We start from the raw sequence: 19,383 nt of genomic DNA, 5'->3' as shown, positions 1-19,383 counted from the left end.
TGTTGACAGAATAAAGCTTATTCCAGTGAAAATTGAGTGCGAGAGAATAGAGCGTTGCTGCCCCTAGTGGAGCGCTACAGTAACTGCAGGCGTGGAAACACTGCAGCAAGCCAGGTGGTTTTCTCTGCATTAGTGCAACAGTAGCTTCTGCTGAAGTTCATAAGTTTAGTTTTTTAGAGGTTTTTTTTTTAGAAGTTCAGTAGTTAAATCAGTGCAACGCATTGTGCAAAAAATGCCAACTAGAATGCGATGTTAATCCAGGGTTAAAACTGAGTAAGGTTTTGCAGTCATATTTACATGATGAAAGAAATATTTACAAATGTTCTAAACAGTATACACTTCCATATCTACATAACACAGTGTCTCATAATTCTAAAAATATTCCAGCATCTTCTATACATTTCACTCAGGAATTATTTAACATTCAGTTAAAAAAAAAAAAAAATCAGTATTGTCGCACTTAGTCTCACAGTTTTTAAATACAAAAATAAAATTAAAAGCTCAAGCTCATCCAGATTTAGCAAATAGTCCCCCTTCTGCATGGTAGTCAGGTTTATCAGCGCTGACTCACACCTTCAGATCCACATTTCACAGCAAAGCTCAAGGTTCTTAAGTTCCTCTGAGATTCAGAGACAAATAATGCAGAACATTGCTTGAGGCATAGAACATGTCCATCACCCCTTTATCCTATCACTCGATTACTCCATGCCTTCCATCGTGCTCAGCCAGAGAGCCATTTGCACAGACAAATAATAAGCGTCAGTTAAACCCACACAGCACAGACTCGATCAGTGCTGCACAGCTCATCTCCACCTGGTATTGCGGCTGTGACAAACGGCTCTCTCTGCAGCGGCTTAAAACAGAGCTGTTCTGCAGACAAGACTCTGGATGAGGCCTGAGCACCACTCCAGTTCACAGACTGGACAGTGAAATCATCACCTACCCACACTCACATGGAGAACACTTCAGCTGTGTGCGTGGGAGTGTTTGGAGTGCACATAGAGACATGCTGTAGTAGTAGATTCTAGTGGTAAGGCAGGGTGGGTGATGCCACCACTGAAGGCAGAACGGCAAGGTAGTTAGTAGGGACGTAGCCTCTTTGACCTCGCGCCTCCACCAGACTCCACTCGGCATTTCCACGTTTATCGTGAGGCTCCACTACACGCACTGGTTCTCCGGACCTCAGAGACAGCTCGTGACTGCTCCGTGCTGTGAAGTCGTACCCTGCAAACACCTGGAGAAACAGAAAAGAGAGAAAATAAATAAGAGGTCACTTTTCACTGCTACTTCACTGTAGAGCAAACTGCGATGCAGCCCGAACTAAATAATTCACTGCAGCTATTGCAGAGGATAAATACATTAATGATACATTTAGTAATAGTTGTACACATTTAGTAATAGTCGCACACAGCACTGGGAAAAACACAGCACTGGGAAAATCTGTTCAGGCTCCACTATTAGTCCATATTCTGCTCCTTTTAAGTAAGCTACAGAGTTGGCTGAAGACAACACTGTTGAAGCACTGCTTCATTCTGAGTGGTCATTATGAGATGATTCATTTTCTATAACAGACCTCTAACATCAGTTGCAACAGCAAGGGTTAGAACAATGGGATTGTTCTAATATGTTGGAGTTTCTATAGCAATTAACATAGTGGAAGCACCAGGTAAACTGATTAAAAACCAGTTGTTGATATGGTGAGGTTTTCTATGAGAAGAATGAAGGATCAGACCTTCTTAACTTCTCCAGGGTCAGACTTTCTTTAAAAATAAAGCTGTAACTTTACATTTTTCTACGGTGTTAAGTCTTCGAGACTCCAGAGCTTCCTTGTTAACATGTTAAGCTGCATTTGCAAAGATTTATCAGATTTACTTACTTATTTGACTTATTTTTTAAATAAAAACAAAGAAAGGATAAAATGGTGGATTCAGGAGTAAAATGCATTAGGGAGCGTTTCACTGTTACCATGTTCAGTTGTTCTGTTCTCTTTTTATACTCCATAATATACTTAATAATGATATAAACAGTGACCCATTTACTGTTCTTAAGCTAGTGCCAGAGTCTGAATTCATAATGAAGGCTAAGACTGCCCCCATGTGGCCAATAAAAGTAACGTCTACTACAAATAAATCATCTATGAATAAATAAATGCATGTACATAAACTAAAAAAAGAAACCCATAGTATTTAAAGGAAACCCATACAGACAAGAGAAGAAAGACCATCGTCAGGTGTGGATCACATGAACACTGCCTGCTGTATCAATGAACCACCCACCAAACAAACTGTTTTTAAACAGATAATATCTTGTGAGCAAATTATTAACCTCCCTCACCTGAGTTTACAAAGGTGAAGGATACAACACAGCTCTGAAATTGGATGTCGCCTGGCTGTGTTTAATGACCCAATGATTAATGGCACTGTCGGGGGAAAGAAGAAGGAGGGGAGGAAAAAGAACGGCCACACTTTTATTGTCACAGCTGCCATAAATCTCTCCCTCACACCTACGCCCACCCAGCCAGAGAACAGCTCATCATGGCTTCAGATTTCTCCCCAAAAAACTGGCAAAATAATATGCCATTTGAAAGCCAAAGCACATGAATGAATAATTCAGTGTGAGCATGTATCCATGTAGAAATTAAAATCAAACATAGCTGCTGAGTCTATGCTGGTCATTTCTATGCTTGTGATTTTATTGTGTTTATATTCTATTGCTTTGCAAAGCTCATGCTCACATGTACTCTTCCTTAAAGTAGGCATACTCTTTTACATTTGACCAAGTGTGCATATGTGTGTGTGTCTTTGTGATTGATGCTCTCAAGGCAGAGCATCATCGCCATCGTTCTCTTCAGCTCTTCATCTCTCTGACACCCAATTTAGGCCGAGTATATGGTTGGCATTCATAACCTGCCATTTAATTCTTATAGTGGTTTCTGTGTTGGTCACCTGGAAGCAGGGCGCAGTTCTGGTGATAATGGGCTGCATTCCTGGTGTGTACGAGTGTCTCCTTGCTCCTGGACCATTGGATGTGGCGCTGAGGAGTGGGGAAGGAGGAGGCTGTGCCAGAGAAACATGGTTGTAGTGAGTCAGCTTGGATGCTGGAACATAACCCCTGGGACCTGAAAAAGACAGACAGATTTTGAGTGTGTGTGTGTGTGTGTGTGTGTGTGTGTGTGTGTGTGTGAGAGAGAGAGAGAAACATGGCTGTCAGGGAGAAAACATTACATGTGCAAGCTAGTGCAGTGACAGCAATTGAGCAGTAGATGTCGCTGCTTATACAAAAAAACAACTCAAACAAATACTTATTAATATAAATAAAAGATATGCTAACAGTCATCAATGAACTTAAAGTAACAAAACAAGTGCACTATATTGCGTCAGTTTTTGGAAAAAAAAAAAAAAAATCTACATGTTTACCTCAGGATTCACAAATAAAATTATCCAAGCACAAAAATAACCCTTTGAGAAAACAGAACAGTAGTTCAGTCAGGACCACTTGAGTCAAAATAAAGACAATTCTTTGACATATTTAAATTTTTGATTTGCAAGCTTATAAAATTTACATTTGGCGGTATGTTCTGATATGCTCTGTTCTCTGTTCTCTGTTCCCCATCCTTTTCATGAGCTCCATGAAAGCTAGTCAGGGAACAGCAGCAGCTTCGTGGGGGGACAATCTCCCATTTAACTGGGAAAGCAGCAAGACAAACTCCCCCATTTAGAACAAAGCCTGCATCAGTGACAACAGAATGACACTGATTAAGTTAAACACAAAGTTTCAAGGAGGAGCTAGGGGAGGAGGTGGGTTGCAGCAGTGCAGAGGAAACAGACAAGCAGACAGACTGAAAAAAGCATTTAAATAGGGCGCCCTGTTTGAAAGGGACCAATAGCGCGCTTAGGAATCAGATCAGCTGATGGGCAGGGTTAGAAAATTGACATCAGCTGATAGCCCAGCTTGACTATGTGGCCTGCCTGAACTGACGCTGAACGCTATATTAGACACACACATTTACTGAAGCTATGAGCCAGGACAGGGTGTGTCTTACAGTTTTATCACAGGTAATAGTGTTCTGAGGTATGAAGCTCAAGGTATGAAAACAATGTAATATAAGCTAGCACTCAATAAATAAATGACACGTATTATTAATTCTTCTACCACAGCTTAATGGCTTAAGTGTAACAATTGTTATTGTATAAATTGTATACTGTATTGCTTCAATGTTAATATAGAATTCAGTTATTGTGATGCAGTCACAGGTATGTGTTTAATGATGATTTTACAACAGCTTCAAAAGCAGATTTTGAGAAATAATCAATTTCATAATTAAGCAATATCTCACTAACAATCATGCTGTTGTAGTAAATATAAACACAACTGTCAAGATACGGTATATTATCCCTTAATTCTAGCACGTTCTAGAAGTGTCATTTAGATTCTCATTAGGATCTTAGCCTTAGCCTGTTAATAGGATCTTAAATAACAGGTTCAGATCTTAGATCTGTGGTGCAGCATTTGGTTGATATGTTTACTTATTTATTTGCCATTCTGTGTTGCTTGGTTTTGTCTAAGCTATAACAATAAAGTAGACACTTGCTAAGTCAAAGGTTTTTGAACCTGCAATGTTTAAAGTTGAAACAGCACAGACTGTCCTAGAAATGCACATAAACATATTACATAGAATAAAGGGCAAACACGGAACCCTGGAGTGCTCAAAAAAACAATCAAATCATGTTCTCTTCCTTTGTCTCCTGTGTCACCTTGCATGCATTTGTAAATAGTTGAAATAGAAACTCTGCACAAAAGTTATTAGTAGATTTAACCTTTTTTTAATCTTGGTATTAATGTTGTTTTTAATGATGATGAATAATGAATACCTCCTGCGTCTACCAGCCAGCGGCGGCGGTCCCCTCGCGTGTCCATTTCGCTGATCACAGCCACCAGTTCGCCTTTGTTCAGGTTAAGATCAAGGTCACGCGTGGCCACCACAGGCCCAGTCAGCTGGTAGAGCTTTTCTGCACCATATTTTTCCATCAGTCCTTTCAGGCACTTTTCAGACACTGCAACAACAGGCTGATAGATAACACACACACACACACACACACACGCACACACACACAGGTCAATAGTCACAACACACTGAGATTTTGCAATTTTCTGATTGCTCAAATTAACACGAAATTAAATCGAACCATAATATTTGTAGGAGCATGTAACCAGTAATTATGCTTTGATTTGCATGTGTTGAACATAAGGAGTCCTATGTTCAAATAAAAAAAAAAATTAATCAATCAAAAAAACTTGATGTTTTCAATACCATTACACAATAGCACAAAACTATTACACAATAATATAATTAATAATATCATATATACACATATAATTAAAAATGGAAATACTCTTTATGGTGTGCTATTATTTGAACATTGTCTACATAGCACTGAAAAATAAGACCCCACCACCTTAATTTTTGTTTTCCTCCAACAGCACACCCACCCTTATATCTTACAGTCGTAAAACTGGGAAACTTGCCACTGTATTTATAATGATATGTATTAGTATTAATAAGTCACTTAAATCTCACATACAAGGCACTGCTAAAGGTACTGCAAGGAAAGGAATGGCTTAGCCAGTCATACAAAAGCATAAGAAGTGGCAGAATTACATTTTAAAATAAGATTTATGAAGCATGACTGTGGTGTCACTGCTACTTATTTTGTCAAACCAAACAAATGCAAGAGCTTTCATAATAACACTAATAATCATAAGCATAATCCAATCCTGTGAAACTGTCAATTACAGAAGCTTTGTCACTGTGGTAATAATGTTACGTGTTTAGCAAAATGTATCTGACTCAATGCTTTAATTATTACCCATGACACTTTGAAAGCCATAGTGTTACAAGCTCCTGCCTGGCTGAATTAAACCAGTGCAACGGACTACAAAATATTATTATTATTATACACTGTGATGAGATCATCATGAGTACTCATGCACCATGACATTTGAATTGCTGTTCATTTGGTCCGCCTGGAAGAGATGTCTCAGGCCCATGATTAGAAAAGACTTTAAATACTCCCATCCCCAAAAATGCTACACTAATAGACCAGTCAGCTTTTAATTTGGGGCATCTCTACATGCCCCAAATGAAATAAGGCAGAGGACTGAGAATATGCAGTATGTGGTCTTTGATCGTACATGGCCTGCTTATGGAGATGTCAGAATGAAAGACAGAAACGGGCATAAACTTTTGCTAGGAAATTACGCTCTGATAGTATGTTGAACAGATCAGACACAATTCATCTGTCAGAACTTGCCTGTTCAATATAATGAAAAAAATGACCTTATTCCCATCATCATTAACCACAGACAGTGAAGTAATGCCATTTTCCAAACAGGAGAATCACACTATTATGAACAATGACAACTGTGTCCAGTGTACTTATTTTGTTAGAATATGAAATATAACTTTACTATCTTTCTAATTTCTTATAGCCTGTTCATATGTTCCATATTTAAAAAAAAAAAAAAACGAACAAATAGACGACAGATGTTTGCTCCCAGCTGTAATACAGTACGCCTGGTCATAAAGTGCTTGGCTTGGGATAGGGCTTTGCTTAATGGGTGGGCTCCCTATGAAACACGTGACCCTCTGGCGGGCTAATTCAAGGTGAATGGCTCTACTAAGCACATTTTCCTATACTGTTCTGCTATGGCTCATAAGCTCCATAACAAGTTAAGGGTGGACATAGCGTAACCCACACAGCACTGCACAAGCACACAGCACAAATAACAAGGCTCTGTGCTGGGACTAACCTTCACAATGGGAGCATTGAGCTCATCCTGAACGCTCTGACACAGCTTCTCCAGCTTCCTGGCACCCTCCAGCACTGAGCTCTCTGCCCACTCCCAGAATGCACTGTTGTCCATATAAGTGTGTGGGAGCTGCATAAAGAAAAGGGAGAGAAAGATATAATCACAGCATCTATATTCATCCTCTTGGTTGAGTTGTGTTTCCTGGTTGGTGGATTCCACAATGTCAGAGTGATAACGTGATAATGAAAATAGATCAGTGTTTTTTGTTTGTTATTTTTTTATACCAGTTTAGTAAAATAGTTTCAATTCCAGCATTATATGAAATTAAGGTCAGAGAGAACAAAGACCGTCTGTTTTTGGATTACGGGAATTAGATGCCCCAAGAAACGCATTAAACTCTCTATACAAACCATTCTGTTATTCCCAATTGCACTTCTCCTACCAACCTGGTGAGTGAAGCTGGTGGCGAGCTGTTCCATGTCCATAGCCAGGTCCTTTTGTAGGCAGCTGAAGGCACCCAGCGTGGCCCACAGCAGCTGCAGGGATTTAGCATTGAATTGAGGCAGCTCGTTAAGCAACAGTGTGTTAATGGTCTTGTAGGTGTTGGCAATGGCCTGTTCATCATAGCTCAGGCTACTCTTCTCCTCAATCGTCTCAAAGTCTAGCAGCTTGTCCCTTCTCTTGCGGATCAAGTTGCGTGGCCCGGCCATCAGCTCATGCAGAGAAGACAATGGTTTGAATACCAAAGTCTTCAGGCGAGCCTCCTAAAGGAAGCATAGGAACATTTTTAAATAGGATGAAGTGTATAATCTCATGTACTGAAACAGAGATGGAAAAAACTGACTGATGGTTTACTGTGATGAATCTTTTTATCTGCCTCCACAGTCTAGCTCAAAATGAATCATAAGCATATGATGCAGGATGTGTAGGTGCAGAAACTGAATGAGAACACGATAATCTCTAAACATGATCTCGAACAAAAATTCACTTTTGTTCTGAGTGTGACAGAGCTAATTGCTGGCACATAAAACTGTTAATAATAATTCTCATAAAATAAAATACTTCAACATTTAAAACAATTAAAACAAAAAAGTGTGTAACTATCTGCAAGGCTGCTTGTAAAATTCCCTTGCCATCTTCACCGTTGGCCTGGGGACGAGTAAATCCATTAAGATCGAAATTGATGTATGGCTGACATGACACACTGACTCCTCTTTCTCATAACTTTCAAGTATATTCTGAGCACTCACATAAACTGGGAATATCCACTGTCTCAGAGCAACAGTAATTTCCTTTGAGAAGAGGGCAGCCTTCTCACCCTCCAGGTCCAAGTCAGCCTCCTCTGGCCTACAGCTGAGGAACCTCTGTGAAGATGAAAATAGTAAAAAAGAGAAAAAAAAAAAAAAAACAGTTCACAACTCAGACTACTGCATATACGATACACTATCATAACACACTAATGTGACAAATTTAACCCCACAGGATTTCCCCATAAACGCTAAAATAGCAAGGCAAGAAAGCACTCTACTCCAAACAAACTAATGCAAACAATATATACCATGTCAGAATATGTAAAATAAATTCATAATAAATAAGAGGGTTTTTTTTTTCATTCATCACCTACCTGCAGGTGGCTGAGATAGGTTGCCATATTGGCATGCAGATCTGTAACACACTTCTCTAAAATAAAGAAAAATCCTACAAGGGCATCAAACTCTTCATCTTTAACCTACAGTCAAAAGAGAAATATATAAACCATTTTAAACACTAGCATTGTGTTCTGATTGTAAATAAACAGCATTTCTTTTAAAGAGTATAGTTCCTTTCAGGCGAACTGAACCCAAGTCTCAGCACTTTACAAGGTGTGAAGTGTTAAATAAAGTATTCATACATGTCTGATTGCCCATCAGCCTCATTTGCACTAATAGCAAAGACAAAGCCAATGCTGTTTAAAGATTAAGCTGTTTAACTATAGGGCATAATCTCACTTTATACTATAGGGGAGCTTTAGTAAACAATGTGCGATACCTTTGGTACAATACCAGTTTCATGTTTAATGTACTGGCTCAGTCTGGCTGTCTTCTTAGCAATGCTGTGACCACTCAGCCGGTTGATCTTGTCTTTGATGGTCAAGGTTTCTGTCTTCTTGTACTTATCAGCTTTTGTGTAATGGAAAAGAAAAACACAACAGTGACATATAATAAACTTGACGTACAGTAAGCAAACAGTGTTGATGCTATAAATATTTCCAGAACTGAAGTCATATCCTTACCCACTTCACGGAAGCGCTTGTACTCGTTAATCCTGCAGTTGAGCTGGACTGTGACCTGGGCCGTGTGCTCCAGCAGGGAGTAGGCAGGATGCTGGGGATCAGTGTGTTTCTGTATTGTTTGCAGAAGCAGGGGGTAACGGGCAATTCTCTGTACAGGCATCACCAAAAAGAAACTGAGAGTGGAGGCATTCACATCTGGCCTGAGAGAAACAAAAAGAAGAGTGTAGAAGGATGTTAATGTGTCACAGGCCTATGTAGAGGTCAGTATTGTGCTAGTTACTAAGAAATAGTAACTAGTTACAGTTACTTCATTCAAAAAGTAACCCAATTACTTTGTTGATTACTTACACCAAAAAGTAACGCGTTACTGTTAAAAGTAACTTTTTAGTTACTTTTTTTAAAGAAATAATGAGCACATTTCCACTTTGAGAAACTCGTCTTGCTCTCGCCTTGACTCGCCATTACTGCCGCACATACTTGAATAAACGGAAACACGCCCACAGTGCGGCGTCATCTTCGTGTTTACAGGTTGGCATCCATCAAACCTACACTGCGTCGCTGCTGTAAACAGGTTAGGCTCTAGGCTACACTTCAGCCAAAATGAATTAATTTAAAATGCAACATATTGTAACGGTAACGAAGTTAATTTATTTAAAAAGTAATGCGTTAGAGTATTAGTTACTGTCAAAAGTAACTGCGTTACACTAGTAACGCGTTACTGCCCAACACTGGTAGAGGTGTGCGTTCTGAAAGACATTTAGCCAGATCATTGATTACAAAGCTGTAAACTGAACATCTGAACAGAGTGAGGACTTACGCAGAGGACTTGATGACTTTCACCATTTCCATCCACTGGACTTCCTTCTGCTTGTAGCCAGCCTCTATAGCTGTGATGTTATTATAGTTTGCCAGATATTCCTTGTATGCCATCTCTATGTCTTCTGTCATTTGTAGGAAAGAAGCACCTACAAAATAGGACAGTTAAGATTAAATTTAAAGTTAAGGTTGGTATCAGCAAAATGTTTTTTTCTCTGCTCACCATGAAGCTAAAAGCAATTCTGTCTGTAAACAAAATAATGAGCATGGAACAACAATTTTAAAAAACAGGTCGTTTTTATGCCATGGCTGATAAAAGTGGTTTTTAAATCCAACCTTAATTTAGGATATGTTTACTATACCCTGAGGCTGAGAGACTGAGGATCTGGCGAAATTCCATCATTACGTCAAGGTTTTCAAAGTGTACCAGAGATCAGGTATAGTACATTTCAGAATGTGCTAATTTTGGAACATTCCAGTCAGACAACACATACGGCAGAGGTATGATGGGTGTGAAACAGAGAGACGAGACAGAACTCTGAAGAATTTGAACTTGAAATTCCTGTTCTACAATGCTAAATATCTCCAAGTATGCTTTAGGTGTCTACACTGCAGCCAGTGCACACAGAAAGTATTCTGATGAACGTGAACTTTACAGTCTAGTTTTTCCTGTAATACTTACAGAGAGTTTCAAGGAACTGAGGATCACTGGGCTTCACCTGTGCCTTGTCCAGGAGGCTCAGGAGTCGACCGGACACGTCCATGACTTTGTCAATGTGCTGGAACATTCCATCCAGATTATCCAGTGGGGGCTGCAAGAAGGACAATATTTAGTATGTAACATATTATAACATGGTGCAGTTTAATTCTCGATTCTGATGAGTCAGAAGGTGTTGATTCATTTCCTAAAGAAGCAGCATTGACGCTAGTTCGGAAGCAAACCACAAGCTCATATTAATGCACTAATAATGTTAATGTTAATTAAATAAATGCAATTTTTCTAGTCTCTATAGTCAGTGATTTGTTACAGATAAATTGTATGTTTCTATAGTATACATATGGGATAGCATGAGCTAACTTTTTCATTAGTTTCACTGTATTAAATGGTGTTCTTTCATAAAAATACAAATGTAGCACTGGCAAATCGCTGTCATGAAAATAATAAAACATACTACGGTGTGCGGTTATTGTAAAATAATCCGCTTTCTGGTCCAGCCAAAGTGAATCACATCACATAAGGTACCACATCACATACAGCACATAGCGAATCCAGTTTTAAGCCTTACACATCAATAAGCCTTTACACCTAAGCTGCTGAACAGCACTTGCATACTAGTTGACTTTTAGATACAGATTTAATAATGTGATTGTGCTTTCTTCACTGCATAATCACAATACTTCTGAAAGTCATTGTTTACAAAAATCAGCCTTAATATATAACAAAAATAATAGACGAAAAAAATGATGTTTAATCAAGCCTAGAGACATACAGACTGTCTACACTGCACTGAAGGGATCAAATGTGGTGAAGATTAGATGATCCATCCTAACAGTAAAACAGTAAGAAGTTGACCTACCTGTAGCTTCTCTAGGTTGTTGCGGATAGTAACTGTGCAAATCTGTAGGCTCTTCAAGTAGTTCCTCTCTGTATCCACCAGCTCTTGTATGGTCATGCTCTGCCTCTGAGCTTTCCTTTCCCTTTCTGCTGCCTCTTCCTCCTTAGTCTTCCTCTTCCCATCATTCTCCTCTTTGTTCTCAACATCTCCGTCCACATCTTCCACGGTCACCACTGGTATCTGGCTTCTCACCTCTTCGGCCACCTCTTTCAGCTCTGGGAGCTCCTCGGACGTTCCCTGTCTGCTTAACCTCCCAAGTCGACGCTCCATGCCGGACCTGCTCATAGCTGGAGAAGCACAAACTTTAGGTTAGCATTCAGAAAGGCTAGGATAGCACAGAAAAGCAGGGACTGTAAAACATAAACAGACAGGAAGGAAGCAGTGCATTTGCCAAATGAAGGAACAGTCAGCAGTTCTATAAATAAATTTTAGATCCCTAGAGTATGATCAATGTAAACAACTGCTGAACAGGTACAACACTGATCCTTAAGGTATAATTATAAACTAATGATACTACTCTACAACAAGCTGTTCGCAAATTGACGTCTGTAGCCCAGAACCATTCTGTCTCTACTGTTTAGCATTGTTAAATTATGCTACCTGTCATATGGCACATTTTTATATACTGCTCTGACTTACAAAACCCTGATTAAAAAAAGAAAAGAAGATCCAGAGATGTCAGAAACATACTGCATGACCAAGTAAATAAACAAAATTGCTGAGAAAGCATCAAACCCAATATTTTCCCTCTGACTCTTCTCATCAGCTGAGTCAACATTCACAGATACCAAAAGCTTCAATTTACACTTTACCAAAACAAACCTCACAGATCTCTTACAGTTCTAAGTCGCGTTACTTGGTCTGAGCTCGCATATACACAAACAGGAAAAAAGCCCCTGCTCAGCACGTTTCGCAGAGCTGACAGCCTTGAAAAAAGTGGTGCAGTGCAGTGCAACACTCCTGCAGTCGAAACAAGAGGAAAGCGGCAGGTTTGCTATGAGTCAGACTGCTTAAAATAGCTAATAAAGTGCATGATTACCTTCAAAGACAGAATAATTAATGCCGGATCTTCCTGTGAAGACGGAGCAGGGCAGAGCAGTGTGTTTCAGCAGAGGAACGTCTGAGACAAAAACACGTCTGAGACAAACACAAACACCCACACACATGTACGTACAATCTGGCTGGGGTAACTTTCTTCACTGAGTCAGACTGCAGGGCCTCATGTGGCATGGGTGTGTGACTGAAGGGGGATGGGTTGGTCAAGGGAAGGAGGGGCTATTAGGGAATGGGAAAAGACCACTGGGAACACACACACACACACACACAGCTGAATGGGGTGACTGACTGCAGCAGCTTGTGAAAAGGAAGTGATGCTTGCTAAGGAAGCAGACTAAAGTTTAAAGTGGCAGGATACTCATGTACACACACTATCGAGAGAAACATCAGAGTATAAACAACTAAAAGCAAAATCTCTGTGCACAGACGGGCATGTTTTAAACTATACAAGACCACCAGAATGCTACCTGAAATACACTCTGGATGGGTGCTGACACTGAGTGAAAACACATTCACACACTCATCCACACCTTGGGGCAAGAACAGCACAGTTCACCTACTGCCATATTTCTGAAGGTGCATGAAACAAAACCAGAGAACTCAAACAACTCACACGGGAGGAAACCCACATGAACTCCTGGATCAAACCGGTGCCCTGGAAAATAAGTAGGCTGACAATAAATCACTTCACTTGATAATCCATTAACTGCAATATGAAGCTTAACTTGCTATGAAGTGCTTAAACCTCCTACAGAACTGTAACAGATGTGATTTACTTACACACTACAGTGAAAGTTAAACAAAGCGCAGATTTACAAACTGAGTAGCTGTGAACAAATTAACAAGGCATGGTGCAAATTATAGGCAAACGTGCACGTGACTGGCTGTCACACAACAGCAGAAAGTAACACATGGTAGAAAAGCTCACCAGTGAAGCCTTAATGTCTAATGGTAAAATTCCCGTGCGTTCTTTCTCTTCTTTTTACCCACAATTTCACTACAAACCACAAGTTTGTTGAATCATGCACATTCTGTGATTCATGTAATCCCAACAATGCTGATGTATAACAATTAGGATAGGTCAGGATCCTCACAACACACAATGAAGTATATATGTGTAGTATAAGGCAGGTCAACTTCATGGAGAGGTTTATTTCTACCACAGGGTTACTGAAATCTTTAATCTGATTGGAAGATTTATATGAATCTAATTCATAAAATCTAATTCTAAAAGCACATTTAAAAGAACTCTGATGAAGGACACCAGAGAAAATAAATCTTTTTTTTATTTAGTTTCTCTTATTAACTTGAGATGCAGGTGTTGGTAAATTATAACCGGAAACAAATGTTGCACGATATTGGAATGAATGGAAATTAAAGTTTGTCAAAATGCTGTGATGGGAAAAAAAAACTTGTTATAGGTCTTGTTATTGAATAAAACAACCAACTTCCAATGATTTTTAGGTTACAGGGCTTAACAAAATCTCTTAAGAATAGCTCTCTGGAACTTTTACTTATTTATTTATTTTAAATTCATATCCTGTTTAAACTGAGGGGAGGATTTCACTTCTGGAAGCTCAGCCACTGTATTTCCACTTCCCCACCACTTCCTTTTAACGATAAGCGCGCTGATGAAAAGTGAGAAGTGGCCCTTAACTCGTACATGGACAGAAGTGTGGGTATGAACCATTTCCTAGAAAACAGACAATCTGAGCGTAAAATAACTTACTGAAAAAACACTTGATGTTAAGTGAAAGAAATATAAATCCTTTAAACTCTCCACAATCATCCTGGTCCCCAAGAAACCCTCCATCACTGGACTGAATGACTACAGGCCTGTCGCTCTGACATCTGTTGTCATGAAGACCTTTGAACAGCTGGCACCTAAAGACTGTCACAGAACAGATGCTGGATCCCTACAGTTTGCCTACCCTGCAAACAGATCAGTGGACGACGCAGTCAACATTGGACTGCACTACATTCTGCAACACCTGGACTGCCCAGGGACATATGCCCGGATTCTGTTTGTTGACTTTTGTTCGGCTTTTAATACTATAAATCCGGAAATTCTTCAATCCAAACACCTAAAGCTCACTATACCCCCTTCCATCTGTCAGTGAATCACCAGCTTCCTGACAGACAGGAAACAACAGGTGAGACTGGGAGGTGTCACCTCCAGCATTCGGTCAATCAGCACTGGCGCTCCTCAGGGATGTGTCCTCTCCCCACTTCTATTCTCCCTCTACACTAATGACTGCACTTCAAGTGACCAAACTGTTAAACTCCTGACATTTGCAGATGATACTACGCTCATCGGTCTCATCCAAGATGGCGATGAGTCTGCATACCGACAGGAGGTAATGGTGCTATGATGCAGTCAGAACAGTCTAGAGCTAAACACCCTCAAAACTGTGGAGATGATAGTGGACTTTAGGAAAGACCCCTAAACACTACTCCCCCCTCACAATATCCAACAGCCCGGTGTCATCTGTGGAGGCCTTCAAGTTTCTGGGCACTACCATCTCCCAAGACCTGAAATGGGAGTGCAACATAAACTCTATCATCAAAAAGGCCCAGCAGAGGATGTACTTTCTATGCCAATTAAGGAAGTATCTTCTGCCACAGGAGCTGTTAATACTGTTCTACACTGCAGTCATAGAATCTGTCCTGTGCACATCCATCACCATCTGGTTTGGTGCAGCAACAAATCAGGACAGAAACAGACTGCAACGCACAGTAAAAACAGCAGAAAAAATAATCGGTGCCCCCTTGCCCACTCTCCAGGACTTGTACGACACAAGAACCAGAAACCGGGCAGGAAAAATCACCACTGACCCTTCACACCCTGGTCACAACCTCTTCCAGCTCCTCCCTTCTGGCAGGCGCTACAGAACTTTGCTTACTAAAACTGCCAGACACAGAAACAGTTTCTTTCCCCAGAACAATCACCCTGATTAACAACTCACCATAATTATATTCACTGCTTCATATCTATAAGTACTGCATTATCAGAACTGTCAGTCATCACATCATCTGTATATGTTACACACACTACTACTGCTGTATATTGCACAAAAAGCATATTGCACAATATTGTTATTTGCACTCCCCACACTTTATGTACATTACTGATCGTTCATATTTTATATATTTTATTCATTCTATATTCATATTTTATACTCATTCTGTCTATATTGTATCTCATCGTCTGCATTGTTTTCTTGTATAGTATAGTGTTATTTATGTCTGTACCTTAGAGAGTCACAAACTGCTGGAAGCAAATTCCTTGTGTGTGTCAACACACTTGGCCAATAAATCTGATTCTGAGATTATATATATATATATATATATATATATATATATATATATATATATATATATGTATATATATATATATATACACATATATATACACACACACACACACACACATACATAAACCTACATATATATAAATAAGTTTAACTCTGTTATTATTCCAAGCTAATTTCCATTACATTAGGATAGTTCAAACAAATGTCGATTGTTTTTAGATAAACACACCTGCTATAATAACAGAAGTAAATTAATTTTAGTTGTCATTTGTTCCTACATCCTTTAATAAACAGGAAGCTCTCTGAGTAAAGTGACAGTGTTCCATCGAAGCTTTAAAATAGAAAGCAAAAGACTGGACTCACTTTACTCTTCAGGTGTCACACCTACAAGCGCAAACAACGTGTAGAAACTAAAAAAAAATACAACAATATTTAAAAAAATATATTAACCGTTTATTAAAAAGACGCAAAATACGAAAGTTTCTGTCTATCGACAGCGACCCCGCTCACCTACAGCCGAGAGGAGACCATTAACTCAGGGACCTTCATGTTCCTTCAGGGATGCTGTTGGGACTCGACTGACTGCTTACATCCTGTGAAACGCTCACACTTAATTACACAATAAGCGACAAACAGAAACCGTGACTCAAGGTGTCACCTTCCGCCGTCACATTCCGTGTTCTGCGTCTTAAATTCTCTCACGTCTGTACGCGCTCGGCCACGTCCCAAATACAGCACGTCCTAACTCTAAACACACTAAAAACTACTACTGAACACTGTGTCAACACAACACATGTGCCTGTCTTTATAGGTTCTGACATTATGTTCACGTATTAAACTATTATTGCACTAAAATGACGCATGAGCTCTGGTTCACCTGTAGCATTGTGACGTCACAAGTGCAGGAGACGATGGCTTCACGTTAAGAGATCAACCGTGACGCTGGACAATTTCCAAATGACTTTGTACTAGACAAACTACGGTGTATGTAGAAGTCATTACTCAACACCCAAATGGATTACACCGATCATGATCTTGGACTTTTGTTCTTGGACATTTGTTGTGGGTTGCTGAGGCTCCACTGAATTTCCTGCTCCATTGCACAGTTCAGTGGAATATATCATCCAAATAGAATATAGTGATATAGTGACATCGTGTGGTTGCTTTTGGTAAAGCTACGTATTTTGATACGTTCTTAAAGGCCTTATATAGGTTCATATATAATATAGATATTTCATCTCAAATACAGTTCACGTTAAGTTCGCATATAATATAGAAATATGAATACAGTGAAATATTAATTCAGTTAATTTAGTTATATTATATAGCGCTTTTAATGATTCACTATGTCTCAGTGTAGAAACAGAATAAAAATGTTAAAGTTTAAAGTTTAACATGAATTTGCTATATATCTATCCATTAATAGGAAGTCATTTTAGTTATGTATAATTATTATTATTATTATTATTATTGTTATTATTATTATTGTTGTTGTTGTTGTTGTTGTTGTTATTATTATTATTATTATTAGTAGTAGTAGTAGTAGTAGTAGTAGTAGTAGTAGTAGATCATTATAGTATTAGTTAATAATAGCTGGCCCAGTAAACCAGTATAAAACAGTTGAACAATGTAAAAAGTCACTGGTAGTCTCACATTCACCAGTTAAATGAAATTCTGTGTCAGAAGTCTCCAAAAACAAACACACCCTGGAAATAAAGGTTGAAAGATAACAGGGCAGTTTGCAGACTTTATCTAGTGTAAATAAGCAATTAACCTTCATATAGTAAATCCAATACTACTTTGCTTCAACGTACCTTTGTCTGTATTCCTCTAGAATATTCAAATGATATAATACAGTTGTTATACTGTTGTCTTTTACTCATAGACATATTCTAGCAGGGCCCCATGTCTTTCCTTTGCAGGATTTTATTTATTTATTTATTTATTTGTGTGTTTATTTATTGTGAGCAAAAGATAAAGATTTGTATGTTTTTAGTTTGATATTTTTCAGCTCGTTTTGCTGATATCCACAACATCCACAGCAATGATTCAGGAAGTAATAAATGTGAACAAGGTGGATTATTTACATAACCTTTTTTTTATTGAAAATTGAGTTGGAGGAGAAACTAAAATTAGATTAGAAGCACACATTGTCCCAAAAAAATAGAAATTAAATAAAATGACAGAGAATAGGACTTTATGATTGGTGTTTTGAAGAAGTTTGAGTAAAGAAGTTTTTTTTTTTAATGTTTAACCCCCCCAATAGATTTAACCTTCACATCTAATACCTAATCCAGTCACGACTGCTCTTATTTATCTCTTTCCATGCAGTACATTACTTGAGTGTTTTGTGAAATAAAACAAATCCCTTGTTTACAATATTATATTTTTGTCCTCCTTAGTGGAAACAGAACTTTCTTCATTGGCTCCTGTTGGGTTGAGAAAGTTGCCCCTGGCTCCTGTGGTAAATAAAAGGAATTGTGTATAAACCATAAAGTGGATCTAAAACAAATGTCTTTACAAAATCATGGCACATCTTTAGCAAACAGCACTGGCATTTCAACAGTTCAAGAGAAGTTAATTGCTTTTTAACTTTTTTGAAGCTTAACCCATAACATTATATTCTCATTAAAATACAGATTTTTTTCTGTTTGGCCACTTGGTTTTGGTCACTGCAAATATTACGAAATATAAAATCATTCCCCGACTCACATTTTGACTGCTTGCATGCAATAGGTTTCAGTATAAGTTTTCCATGTGTGCTTGATTCAAGTCTCCCGTTTTGTCTGTGGTTTCAGGGTTATTGATGTTGGAGAAGTAAATTGCATCCCCTTGGATGGATTTTGGCACTAAGAGAGGAGTCGTGGGTCCGGTTCACATCTCCCTTACCCTCTCTTACAGACATATAGAGATGAATTAGAGTCGAACCTGCAAAATGACTGAGGGCACAGAGAAAACAATCCACTTATTTTGCAAAATGCTGAAACCACAACTGCACTCGTCTCCATATGTGGGCAGATTGTTTTGTTTTTGTTGTTACATAGTTTTATTTTCTTAAAAAAAGAAAGAAAGAAAAGAAAAAAGAAAATAATAATTTGACAGACAAAGGTTTATAAAGCATAATATGTTCCAGCTCAAGTGGCAGACCTGGAGAAGACAATTGAAATTAAAATCTTCTTGACAGGCTTTTGATTATATTCTTAATTTCAATGTATTATTGGGTTTGAAAATTATTGGGTTCATTTATTATGAATGTCTGATGTAAGGGGTAGAGCAAGAGTTAGGAGTCTGCAATGGAAACAGGGTAGAAAATAAATAAAAATAATACACTGTGTGTGTGTGTGTGTGTGTGTGTGTGTGTGCAAATTCTCAAAAAAGGTACAAAAGGGCTTGATAGTGGCACCAACCTAGGTATAGATTTTCTCTCTCTCTCTCTCTCTCTCTCTCTCTCTCTCTCTCTCTCTCTCTCTCTCTCGTGCTCTCTCTGTGTCAGTCACCA

The 19,383-nt window shown here is 38.8% G+C and overlaps 1 protein-coding gene across 7 annotated transcripts; it reads right to left on the bottom strand.

Annotated features, from left to right (window-relative positions):
* Positions 1 to 433: 433 nt before the first annotated feature.
* Positions 434 to 16,839, bottom strand: arhgef37 (Rho guanine nucleotide exchange factor (GEF) 37). Of its 7 annotated transcripts, XM_060885474.1 has the most exons (15): positions 16,395 to 16,455; positions 16,248 to 16,294; positions 12,554 to 12,634; positions 11,476 to 11,801; positions 10,581 to 10,710; positions 9,900 to 10,047; positions 9,083 to 9,282; positions 8,839 to 8,969; positions 8,435 to 8,539; positions 8,061 to 8,174; positions 7,257 to 7,574; positions 6,811 to 6,939; positions 4,872 to 5,067; positions 2,946 to 3,118; positions 434 to 1,234 (listed from the first exon to the last, which is right to left on the bottom strand). In XM_060885474.1, exons 4-15 carry the CDS (start codon positions 11,797 to 11,799, stop codon positions 1,025 to 1,027), a joined length of 2,178 nt encoding a protein of 725 aa, XP_060741457.1. In that variant the 5' UTR covers positions 11,800 to 11,801; positions 12,554 to 12,634; positions 16,248 to 16,294; positions 16,395 to 16,455; the 3' UTR covers positions 434 to 1,024. The 7 variants fall into 7 exon arrangements, with proteins under 7 accessions (XP_060741457.1, XP_060741456.1, XP_060741458.1 ...); XM_060885473.1 differs by lacking the exon at positions 12,554 to 12,634 and having other exon boundaries at positions 16,395 to 16,490; XM_060885475.1 differs by lacking the exons at positions 12,554 to 12,634; positions 16,248 to 16,294; positions 16,395 to 16,455 and adding an exon at positions 16,762 to 16,839.
* Positions 16,840 to 19,383: the final 2,544 nt, after the last annotated feature.

The sequence above is a fragment of the Tachysurus vachellii genome, chromosome 13 (assembly GCF_030014155.1).
Source record: "Tachysurus vachellii isolate PV-2020 chromosome 13, HZAU_Pvac_v1, whole genome shotgun sequence".
Lineage (NCBI taxonomy): Eukaryota > Metazoa > Chordata > Actinopteri > Siluriformes > Bagridae > Tachysurus > Tachysurus vachellii.
Note: the sequence above shows the minus strand (reverse complement) of the source record. Positions and strands in the feature narration are given on the sequence as shown.

Bases quoted from the DNA above. Each gene is read 5' to 3' on its own strand.
- arhgef37 (XM_060885469.1), bottom strand. From the start codon at position 12,680: ATGTGTGTGGGTGTTTGTGTTTGTCTCAGACGTGTTTTTGTCTCAGAC. The intron at 10,048-10,580 runs GTAAGTATTACA...CCTATTTTGTAG, and splicing joins TCAGTTCCTTGAAACTCTCT to GTGCTTCTTTCCTACAAATG. The intron at 7,575-8,060 runs GTGAGTGCTCAG...TGCTTCCTTTAG, and splicing joins AGTGGATATTCCCAGTTTAT to GAGGCTCGCCTGAAGACTTT.